This window comes from Rhincodon typus, chromosome 35 (assembly GCF_021869965.1).
Source record: "Rhincodon typus isolate 14 chromosome 35, sRhiTyp1.1, whole genome shotgun sequence".
NCBI classification, from domain to species: domain Eukaryota; kingdom Metazoa; phylum Chordata; class Chondrichthyes; order Orectolobiformes; family Rhincodontidae; genus Rhincodon; species Rhincodon typus.
The window spans coordinates 10,829,078-10,841,613 of NC_063366.1; the positions used below are offsets into that span (position 1 = coordinate 10,829,078).

At 45.1% G+C, this 12,536-nt stretch overlaps 1 protein-coding gene across 7 annotated transcripts in view; it reads right to left on the reverse strand.

The window, feature by feature from the left end:
* The window catches only part of LOC109919061 (ral guanine nucleotide dissociation stimulator-like), a 166,219-nt gene that overhangs the window by 46,479 nt on the left and 107,204 nt on the right, over positions 1-12,536 (reverse strand). For all 7 annotated transcript variants that reach the window (XM_048616535.1, XM_048616536.1, XM_048616538.1 and 4 more), the window contains 2 exons: positions 2,678-2,752; positions 412-608 (listed from right to left, as the gene is read on the reverse strand). In XM_048616535.1, the coding sequence (XP_048472492.1) occupies positions 412-608; positions 2,678-2,752 (272 nt within the window). The remainder of the gene's footprint in view (positions 1-411; positions 609-2,677; positions 2,753-12,536) is intronic.

Here is a 12,536-nt window from a genome sequence, read left to right on the forward strand (position 1 = left end):
GTAATTACAGAGTGCTGTTCAGGGTGTAATTACAGAGTGCTGTTGGGGGGGTAATTACAGAGTGCTGTTGGGGGTTATTTGCATTGGGCTAGCAGTGGGAGTAATCTCAGAACTGCTTGTCAGACTGGGAGGTGGTAATCAGAGAGTAATGTTGTGGCAGTTTAGTTACCCCACTGATTTAAGAGGGGTAATTCTTTGGGAGAGAGTTGCAGGACACAACACAGCCTCAATGAAGGAACAGTTGGTACATTCTGAAGTCGAAGGGATCTGTCACATTTCGGGGAACCTAGAGGTGAGTAGCTTCTCCTGTGTACCTGCTGTCCTCGCTGAATTAGCTAATGGTGTTCATGATTCTGGCACATCGGATAATATTCGAGCGAATATTGAGGAAACCGAAACTAGACTGCGTACCATCTGTCGGTACTTTCCCGTCGCTGATCGACAGATTCTGTTTCTGTAACAGGAGATCCTCAGCTCGCCGCTCCAGCTCCGAGCCCCCACATTCCCGTCTCATATAAAGCACCAGGCGCTGCAGCGACTCACGATCCAGGCCTTGGAAATCTTCGGAATACTGTTCCAGCCACGTGGAGAATACAGACGAGGCCGCACTGCAACATGAAGGCAGGGCAGTTAGGAGAAGTATCACAGCCCGACTGGACCTTGATCAGATGGGCCGATGGGCCGAGGAGCGGCAGATGGAGTTTAATTTAGATAAATGTCAGGGGTTTCATTTTGGAAAAGCAAATCAGGGCAGGAATGATAAGGTCCTGAGGAGTGCTGCCGAACAAAGAGACCTTGGAATGCAGGTTCATAGCTCCTTGAAAGTGGAGTCACAGATAGACAGGGTAGTGAAGAAGGCATTTGGTATACTTGCTTTTACTGGTCGGTGCATTGAGTACAGGAGTTGGGAGGTGATGTTGTAGCTGTACAGGATATTAGTCAGGCCACTTTTGGAATACTGTGTTCAATTCTGGTCTCCCTACTATAGGAAGGATGTTGTGAAATTCGAAAGGGTTCAGAAAAGATGGACAAGGATGTTGCCAGGATTGGAAGGTTTGACCTATAGGGAGAGGGTGAATAGCCTGGGGCTATTTTCCCTGGAGCATTGGAGGCTGAGGGGTGACCTTATAGAGGTTAATAAAATCGTGAGGGGCATGGATAGGGTGAATAGCCAAGGTCTTTTCCCCAGGGTACGGGAGTCAAAAACTAGAGGGCATAGGTTTAAGGTGAGAGGGGAAAGATTTAAAAGGGACCTGAGGGGCAACTTTTCACGCAGAGGGTGGTGCGTGTATGGAATGAGCTGCCAGAGGAAGTGGTGGAGGCTGGTACAGTTACAACATTTAAAAGGCATCTGGATGGGTATATGAATAGGAATGGTTTAGAGGGACATGGACCAAATGCTGGCAAATGGGACTAGACTAATTTGGGATACATGGTCGGCATGGACAATTGGGACCGAAGGGTCTGTTTCCATGCTGTACATCTCTACAACTTTGTGAAATATCAAGGCCAGAGGTGCTAGGACAGCATCAGCGACTACAATATGCTACCCTCCTAACGCTGTTTTAGGCCAGCAAATGTAACTCCGCAGTCCATCAGCGAAGGGAAGAAGAGAGAGAGGGGTCATTCATAACTTCTGTGAAAGTGTTTTAAGAAAAAAAGACATGCTTTATACCCAACAGTCCCTTAATGACAAATGTTCAACTTACGAATGCTCACACTTACTTATACAGCTTTCAGGGACGTTATCATCATGACCTGACTCATCAACAGTTCCCTTACATAGGGACGGCTGCTTTACATTGTACTGCACTGTGTCCTGACTTGTGTACAAATCAACTTGCACCCGACTGTAACCCAGGAACTGCCTGTCGCGCCTCTCAAGGGAACATGATATGTCGAAGTGCTTTATAAACCATTAAGTATTTTTGATGTTTATTTTCATTGTTATAGGCAACCTGCACACAGCAAGCAAATTAAATCAATGCCCTATGTGTTTTGTGATGTGGATTGGGTTATATTCCAGAGAGCCGTTATTGAACAATAGTACTGGAGTTAATTACTCAGAGTGACATCTATTTGCGATGTGAAATATTACATGTACCTCCTGACTCCGGTTTCAATGAGTGTCTCTTTGTATCCGAAACTTGAATTCATGCCCGTAAATAATTCAAACAATTGGGGTGTAGTTAAGAGGAAGGAAAAATGTTGGCCAGGACACTGAAATTTGCTGTCCAGCTCTTCTCAGTAATATTGCAAACAGAGTCTTCTACATCCCCCTGAGGTGGCAAACTGGCTCTGACTCATTCAAAAGACAGCACTTCTGGCAGTGTTGCACTCAGTAATGCACTGGGTGCATCAACCAGGTTCATGCCTCTGGACTGGGCCTTTGAAATCACAATCTCCTTCTATAGAAAAGTACGTACTGCCTTCTGAGCCACGAAGGCAGAATTCTACTTGAGCTGTAAAACACTTTGTAAGGTCCTCAGCTGCAAGTCCTCCTTTCGTGCCAATTCACAATCACTCATGCAACTCCCATCAGCTTTGCTTTTAGGCTTTAGGAACCGGAACGGGCTCCTTGATTAGGCAGCCCTTGATGTCTCTGAATGAACGATTGAAGAAAAGAAGTCTATAATTGAGCAAAAGAGCAAGGGAAAGGCTCGTGTAAAAAACTTACTGTCGAAGATGATCCCAATCATTTAATGAGCAACAGTCTGTGCTCTCTCCTAGTTCTCGTTTTAAGTGGTCCAGCCTGCATGGATAGAAGGAGGGATACATCAAGCTCATGACCAATCAGTTACCGATACCAACAACAACTGCTTTCTCCATCACCATTCATGTTCTGTTGAAGGGTCACCAGACTCCATAAAACCATAAGACAAAGGAGCAGAAATTAGGCCATTTGGCCCATTGAATCTGCTCCCCCATTCAATCATGGCTGATAAGTTCCTCAACCCCATTCTCCTGCTTTCTCCCCGTAACCCTTGATCCCTTTGATAATCAAGAACCTATCTATCTCAGTCTTAAATGTACTCAATGACCTGGCCTCCACAGCCTTCTGCAGCAGTGAATTCCATAGATTCACCACTCTCTGACTGAAGAAGTTTCTCCTTATCTCCATTTTAAAAGGTCTTCCCTTTACTCTAAGGCTGTGCCCTCAGGTCCTAGACTCTCCTACCAATGGAAGCATCTTCCCAACATCCACTCCGTCCAGGCCATTCGTTATTTTGAAAGTTTCAATTAGATCCCCCTCATCCTTCTAAACTCCAATGAGTATAGTCCCAGAGTCCTCAAACGTTCCTCTTATGTTCAGCTTTCCATTCCTGGGAACATTCTCGTGAATTTCCTCTGAACCCGCTCCAGGGCCAGTACATCCTTCCTGAGATATGGGGCCCAAAACTGTACACAATACTCCAAAAGTGGCTTGACCAAAGCCTTATAAAGCCTCAGTAGTACATCCCTGCTTTTATATTCAAGTCCTCTCAAAATAAATGCCAACATTGCATTTGCCTTCCTGACTACTGTCTCAACCTGCAAGTTTACCTTGAGAGAATCCTGGACTAGAACTCCCAAATCGCTTTGCACTTCAGACTTCTGAATTTTCTCCCCATTTAGAAAACAGTCCACTTGACTTTCTTCCCATAGGTACTGCCAGACCTGCAGAGTTTTTCCATCAATTTAGTTTCATACAGTCATAGAAATTTACAGTCTGGAAACAGACCCTTCAGCCCAACTCGTCCATGTTGACCAGGTATCCTAAATTAATCTAGTCCCATTTTCCAGCACATGGCACATATCCCTCTAAACCCTTCCTATTCATATACCCATCCAGATGCCTTTTAAATGTTGTAATTGTACCCGCCTCCACCACTTCCTCAGGCAGTTCATTCCATACACGCACCACCCTCTGTGTGAAAACGTTGCTCCTTCGGTCCCTTTTAAATCTTTCCCCTCTCACCTTAAACCTATGCCCTCTAGCTTTTGACTCTCCTACCCGAGGAAAAAGATCTTGACTATTCATCCTAACTATGCCCCTCATTATTTTATAAACCTCTAATAAGGTCACCCCTCAGCCTCCGATGCTCCAGGAAAAATAGCCCCAGCCTATCTAGCCTCTCCCTGTAGCTCAAACCCTGTAATCCTGGCAAGATCATTGTAAATCTTTTCTGAACCCTTTTGAGTTTCACAACATCTTTCCTATCAGGGGTAGACCAGGGCTGAATGCAGTATTCCAGAAGTAGCCTGACCAATGTCCTGTACAGCTGCAACATGATCTCCCAACTCCTATACTCAATGCACTGACCATTAAAGGCAAGCGTACCAAATGCCTTCTTCACGTCCTGTCAACATGCAACATCATTTTCAAGGAACTATGAACCTGCACTGCAAAACATTGGTCAGCAACACTCCCCAGGACCTTACCATTAAGTGTATAAGTCCTGCCCTGATTTGCCTTTCCAAAATGCAGCAGCACCTCACACTTATCTAAATTAAACTCCATCTGCCACTCCTTGGCCTATATCCCCATCTGATCAAGGTCTGCTTTTTGCTTTTGTTTCAGATCTCCAGCATCTGCAGTTTTTTGTTTCATTTCTTGATTTCTTTATATAGTGGCTTTAATGCAAAGAACCCTACCAAAGTGCATCGATGGGCAGGCTATGACACAGAATATGACACCAAAAGGAGATCAGAGGTCAGACGACCAGAAGCTTGGTCAAAGAGGCAGATTGTCTAAAATGAAGAAAACGAGGACGACAGGCAGAGAACTTTAGGAATGGAACTTCAGGAAGTAGCGTCCAGGGAATGAAAGCCCCCACCACCAGAGGTGGAGAAATTAAAACTGAAAACAAGAAACGAGTGTTGGAGCATCGCCCATGTCTCGGTGGGTTAGAGGAGATGACAGAGAGGCGAGGTCAAGGATGGAACTGAAAGCAAGGCTTGGATATTCCCATCCAAGTCCCTGCTAGAATGGGAGCCACTGCTGATCCAGCAGTGAGAGATACAATACCACTGCTTATATCGATTGGTGTATTAACATGGCACTGTCCAGCAGCACAGTCCTGGGCACTGATTCAAATCCCACTACATATAGGATTCTTAAAGGGCTTGACATTGTAAATGCTGAGAGGATGTTTCCCTTGTGAGGACCATCGAAAACCAGAGAGCATAATCTCAGACTAGAGGGGGTACCAATTTAAGAATGAGACGAGGAGGAATTCCTTCTCTCAGAGGGTCGTGAGTCTTTGGAACTCCTTACCACAGAGAGCTGTGGGGGCAGAGTCCTTGTGTATATTTACTAATTATAATATATACGAAATAGATTCTTGATGAGTCGGGGAGATCAAGAGCTATGCGGAAAGGGCAGGAGAGCGGACGTAAGGAATGTCAGATCAGCCACGATCCTATGGAATGGCGGGGGAGGCTCAAAAGGGCCGAATGGACAACTCTCGTTCCAATTTCGTTCGGTCGTATTACACGGGACTGAAATGGGCCAGGCAACAATTTTAAGTAGTGGAACACTGTACGGGGCCTACAAGCTGGACAGTCCACCCCACGTACGAAGCATCAGTATTGCGTGGAACAACTTGAGATATATGGCACAGTGTCAGGCCATTCAGCCCGACCAGATTAAAACAAAAAACAGCTGAAAAGTACTGGTGAAAGTACTGACAGCATCTGTGGAGAGACCAACAGAGTCAATGCTTCACACAATTGTGACAGCACAGTGTCTGCAATTTCTGCTCCTCTGATGCTGCTTGGCCTGCTGTGTTCATCCAGCTCTGCACCTTGTTGTCTCGGATTGTCCAGCATCTGCAGTTCCTACTATCTCTCGCTCTCCAAATCCTGTTTCTTTCTTCGAGCCATTCTCCTTCCTTTCCCACTGACCCTGGCAAATTGTTTTCAGTTCAAACACGGCCCCCTTTCAATGCCTCAACTGGAGGTGTTATGCACTCCATCCCCTGGAGTGCCACTACTTGTGGAAGGCCTCACTCGCACTGGTCGACAGCATATACTCCCAGTCCAGAACTTCGGAAGAGATCCAACATCCTGCTCCACAGCTCACTGCCTGGATGTATGAATGGCCTGGCCTACCCGAGCTCAAGCCCAGGAGCACTACGTGCAACCAATCCCCGATGGTTGAAAGGGAGAATCCCTGCACCGAGAGCCTCCCGCCTGGCGGGGGCGCCTCTGGGCAGTAAGATGGAATGGAAAGTTAGAACTGGATAGATGGCAGGTGAAAAAATTCTCAAAGTACTTAATCAATTAATGCCCTCTGTCTTAACACGGTGGCTCAGTGGTTAGCACTGCTGCTTCACAGCGAGGGTTCGATTCCGCCCTCGGGTGACTGTCTGTGTGGAGTTTGCACATTCTCCCCGTGTCTGCGTGGGTTTCCTCAGGGTGCTCCGGTTTCCTCCCACAGTCCAAAGATGTCCAGGTTAGGTGCATTGGCCATGCTAAATTGCTCCCATAGTGTCCAGGGATGTGCAGGCTGGATGGGTTAGCGTGGAAAATGCAGGAGAATGGGTCTGGGCAGGCTGCTCCTCTTCGGAGGGGCGGTGTGGGGATGTTGGGCCGAATGGCCTGTTCCCATAATGTGGGGATTCTATGATTAACAATGCAGTTAACACACTATTAATGTCACTGACAAACGAAAAGACAGAACGCACCAGTATTCTCGCTCCATCCTGTTTGCTGGTCCTCACCCCTTTCACCAGTCCATCCTGCAGGTGAGACACAGTCGTACCCAACAACAATGGGTGAAGATCCACGGGCAGAGTGGGTGCCGAGTTCGGGCTCAATAATTAGGGGGTGTCCTCATTTTTCTTTCGTTCATTCATTCATAGGACATGAATGGTAGGCCTCAAGCCTTTCATGGCCAGGGGTCAGAGTCTATCACTGACTCTGCAGAATGTCATTTTAATTTAAATTTCAGTCTCCTTTCAAAGCTGGAGGTGGTTGCAAAGTCTCTGTGAGGGCTAATTTCGCAGTTAATAGCCTCATTCGTTGTAAGGTTCCTCAAAAGTGCATGAAAAGACTTGCCCGACTTTCTGAAGAAGGGTCCAGACTCGAAACGTCAGCTTTCCTGCTACTCTGATGCTGCCTGGCCTGCTGTGTTCCTCCAGCTCTACACCTTGTTATCTATTCCTACCTCCTGTTGTTTTGGCTTAAGCCCACACCCAGGGTGCTCCTGGACAGGAAACAAGATTTACGGCTGGGCCTGTCCCTAAGCCGTCCTTGAGGAGGCGGTGGTGAGCTGCCTTCTTGAGCCGCTGCGATCCACGTTTTTGACGGGGAGGGAGTTCCAGGATGTTAACCTGGGTAATACAAGCCCTCATTCTGCCCAGAGCTGCTGCAGGAAGGTTAGTGTCGGTGATGAAGGTGGCGCCTTTTAGGGTACCAAAGAGACGGAGGGAACCAAAGGTGGGTGAGACTATTCGTCATTCATCCAAGTGCACCATATGAGTTTGTTCGTGACACCATTTCCAAAACCAGTCAGACCAGCGCCAACTACCAGCAATATTTTCCTTAACCAGCGGGAACAGCTTAAACAGTTAAATAAGCGTTACTTCCTGATAGTTAAGGAACTCCAGGCCGACATTAACATCAACAGGCAAATGCCTAAAGCATAAACGTTTTGCAAAGCAATCTGACTGGTCTTGTGGGCACAGAAATATCAGTTAGTACAAAGCTGGAGAAACTCAGCACATATCTGCCGAGGGAGAAACAGAGTTAACGTTTCGATCTGACACTTCCTCAGAAATGGAGAACTGAGGAGGACAGACAAGTCTTGAGGAAATATATCAGACTTGGAACATTAACTCTTTCTCCCTCCAGCCGATTCCAGCTTTTCCTGTTCCTATTTCAGCACCAGCACTAGCTTGGCTTTTAGATATTGTTCCCTCATCAGCTTGCTCAGATCTCACACCGCTGGAGTAGAAGGGACTTGAACCCAAGCCTCCTTGCTCAGAGACTGGGGCACTACCACTGTGCCACTAGAGGTCCTGGTGGTTTGATTTTAAATGAGATACCAGTCAATCCTTGCAGCAATTATGTCTTAAATACAAAAGGGAACATGATAGAATATTCTAAAACAGTAGGAGCCCATTCATACCTCATTTAAAGATCAATCCAGCTACTGCCACTTCCCTGCTCTTTCTTCATATCCTTGCTTTTTCCAATCTCCATCAATTATTTGACCATCTCTGTGAGAGGCCAATGCCAACCACCAGCTGTGCCATTTCTGTTTCTTTTGCCAGTCACCTTAAATCTGTGCTCTCCGCCTTCAGTCACTAGTAATGGTTTACTTTATTTACTTCACCTCAACCTAACATGATTTGAAACATCTTCATTTGAAAAAAAGAAAAAAACCCTGCTCATTTACCACGATTTAACTCTGCATTTCCCATGGCTAACCCACCTAGTCTGCATATCCCTGGACACTATGGGATAATTTAGCACGGCCAGTCCATCCCTACCTGCATATCTTTGGACTGTGGGAGGAAACTGGAGCACCTGGAGAATGTTCAAACTCCACACAGACAGTCACCCAAGGGTGGAATCAAACCCAGGTCCTTGGTACAGTAAGGCAGCAGTGCTAACCACTGAGCTACCGTGCTGCCCCCTGTATTATGAAACTATAATGGCTGCTTAATAACCTAACTGAAAAGAACTTTTAGGGAATAGTGACCATTGTATCATATACTTTTCCTTTAAGATTGAAAAAGAGGCACTTAAATTGAAACTAGGGGAATCATGAAGTTATGTGAAGGATTTTGGCTGTGGTGGATTGGAAAAACATATTAAAAGATCAGACGGTAGATAGACAAAGTTACCATTTAAAGAAATAATGTTGCTTTTCAAAAAAGCATAGTTTCCTTTATAGCAAATTTACCCAATAGGGAAAGCAAGAGAACCAGAGCTAGCAACAAAGTTAAACACCATACTAGTTCAGAGGAGGTGCGTAATAAAGTTTCCAAAACGACTGTTAAGCCTGAGGATTGGGAGAATTTTAGAATTCAGCAAAGTAGGACCAAGAAATTGATAAGGAGAATAAACTTGTGGGGCATGGTCATCGCCGGCTGGGCCAGCATTTATTGCCCATCCCTAGTTGCCCTTGAGAAGGTGGTGGTGAGCTGCCTTCTTGAACCGCTGCAGTCCACCTGCTGTGGGTTGATCCACAATGCCATTAGGGAGGGAATTCCAGGATTTTGACCCAATGACAGTGAAGGAACAGCGATGTATTTCCAAGTCAGGATAGTGAGTGGCTTGGAGGGGAACTTGGAGGTAGTAGCGTTCCCATCTATCTGCTGCCGAGATATGTCCAAACTGTTCATGGAAAGCAGCAAGGAAGTTAAAAATGATTACAAAAGCTTCTATAGGTCTATAAAAAGGGAAATATCAGCAAATACAAATGTGTACTACAGGAAAAATTGGAAAATCAAATAGAAAATTGGCAGAGAACTTCTCTTCTTGTCTGTCTTCACCGAAGATAACACAAGTCTCCCTGCAATAATTAAAAACCAAGCATCTAGTGGGAATGTGGAAATTAAAGAATTTTGTTAAAAACGGAGTTAGCAATGGAGAAATTATTAGGACTGAAAGTTGAGAAACCCTGAGATTCGATGACGTTCAGCCCAGAGTGTTGAAAGAAGTGGCTATAGAGAGAATGGATATGCTGGTGATCATATTTAATTGCACACCAGTGCCTGCAGATTTGAAAGGTGTGAATGTAACCTCACTATTTAATAAAGGAGGGAAAGGGTAAAGATGGAACTACGGACCTGTCAACCTGATTTCTAATGCTTGTAGCAGGGAAAACACTGGAATCTATTCGAAAAGGATGTGATTACTGGATATTTTTATAAAAGCAATTTTCTAACTGAACAGAATCAACACGGATTTATGAAAGGATTACCATGTTTGACAAAGCTGACAGAGATTTTTGAGCATGTTGCTGGCACAGTTGATTGAGAGAGCTCGTGAAAGTGGCACATTTGCACTTTCAAAAGGTGTCTGTGAAAGTCTGACACACAAGGTAAGTGAACAAAATTAAAGAACACGAAGAGGTTGGGGAGTGACCTTATAGGGGTTTATAAAATCATGACGGCTACAGGTAAGGAGAATGGCAGGTGTCTCTACCTGAGGATGGGCTATTTCAACACTAGGGGGCATATCTTTGAGGTGAGAGGAGAAAGATGTAAAAAAGACCTGAGGGACAATTTTTTTTTCACACAAGAGTGTGGTTCGTGCGTGGAATGAACGTCCAGAGGAAGTGGTGGATGCAGGTACAGTTACAACGTTTAAAAGACTTTTAGATAAGTAGATAAATTAGAAATGTTTGGAGGGAAATGGGCCAAGCGGGAGGGACTAGTTCAGTTGGGATTAAGGTCAGCATGGACTGGTTGGACCGAAGCGTCTGTTTCCTTATGACTGTGAGATTGGGCATAATCCACAAGCATGGAATGGGGACTGGTTAACAGGGAGAAAGCAGACAATAGGAATCTATGGGTCATTTTCCAGTTGGCAGGTTGTGATCAATGGGCCACTGTGAGGATCGGTACTTTGGCTGCAACTTATTCACAATCTATATTAATGCTTTGAATGTGGGGGCAAATCGCAATATTTTGAAGTTTGAAGATGATTTAAAATAAAAACTGGTGGGAATGTGAGCTATGAGGATGAAGCAGAAAGGTTTCAAGATGATTGAGACAGGCTTTGTGTGGTAGAAGCATGATAGATGGAATATAATGTGGATAAGTGAGAGGTTATTCATTTCCCTTACAGCAAAAGAAGTTGCAGAGCATTTCCGAAATGGTGAGAGTTTGAAAGCGCTGAGGTGCTGAAGCATTCAAAGTCATATGGTTATACTGCATGGAAACAGACCCTTCAGTCCAACCTGTCCATGCCGATTAAACTAGTGCCATTTGCTTGAATTTGGCCCATATACATCTAAACTGTTCCTATTCATGTACCTGTCCAAATGTCTTTTAAATTTTATAACTGTACCTGCATCCACCACTTCCTCGGTAGTTCATTCCACACACGAACTACAGTGTGTGTGAAAAAGTTGACCCTTAAGTCCCTATTTAGATCTCTCACTTTAAAAATATGCCATCTAGTTTTGAACTACCCTACCCCAGGGAAAAGACCTTTGCTATTCAGTTTATCCAAGCCCCTCATGATCCCAAAGGGAGCTGTGTCCTTCAATAATGTGTAACTTCAATAATGGTGAGTTCATGAGAGATAGTATCAAACGTCATAAACTCATTGTAACAATAATGGTGTCAATGCAACATTACGGCTAATACTGCCATGTTACCGGATTTACTTTAAGGGTGTTACAATAATTAAGGTAATTAACTGGCGAGTTACAATTGCAAGATAAGGACGTTATTCCACAACAAGCTCTTCTGAGCTGCGCTGCATTGATTGCAAGCAGATGCAACAGTGACGTTCATGAAGGAAGGGAATGAATACTCGAGAAAGAAAAAAATAAATTTGCAGAAAGGGCAGGGGATGGTTGAAGGAGGAACGTGCAATTGACCAGCCAGCTCCTTTCCTGGGCCTGAAGATGCAGCATGGACCCAATGGCCTTCCATTTTTGACATATGTTGCGGGTTGTATGTTCAAACCCTCACTCCAAACACTTGCGCCTACAAATCTCAGCTGCACTCCCTGCCTGGTTGATGTAAACCACCACTTGGCACTATTCTGCCAAAGAACAATAGGAGTGGTGTAGTGGACCGTGAAGAAGGTTACTTCAGAGTACAACAGCACCTTAATCTGATGCGCCGATGGGCCAAGGAGTGGCAGAGGGAGTTTAATTTAGATAAATGTGAGGTGCTGCATTTTGGTCAGGCAAATCAGGGCAGGCCTTATACAATTAATGGTAAGGTCCTAGAAAGTGTTGCCGAACAACGAGACCTTGGGGTACAGGGTCATAACCCCTTGAAAGTGGAGTCACTGGTAGACAGGGTAGTACACTCGCGTTTATTGGTCAGTGCATTGAGTACAGGAGTTGGGAGGTCATGTTGCGCCTGTACGGGACACTGGTTAGGCTACTTTTGGAATACTGCCTTTAATTCTGGTCTCCCTGCTGTAGGAAAGATGTTGTTAAACTTGAAAGGATTCAGAAAAGATTTACAAGGACGTTTCCAGGGTTGGTGAGGCTGAATAGACTTGGGCTATTTTCCTTGGCGCCTCGAAGTCTGCGGGGTGACCTTATAGAGGTTTATAAAATCATGAGGGGCATGGATAGGGTGAATAGCCAGGGTCTTTTTTCCCCAGGGTAGGGGAGTCCAAAACTAGAGGGCAGAGTTTAAGGTGAGGGGAAAAGATTTAAAAGGGACCTATGGGGCAACATTTTCATGCAGAGGGTGATGCGTGTATATAACGAGCTGCCAGAGGAAGTGGTGGAGGCTGGTACAATTACAACATTTAAAAGGCATCTGGATGGGTACATGAATAGGAACGGTTTAGAGGGACATGGGCCAAATGCTGGCAAATGGGATTCAGGAGATTTCGTCGGCATGGAT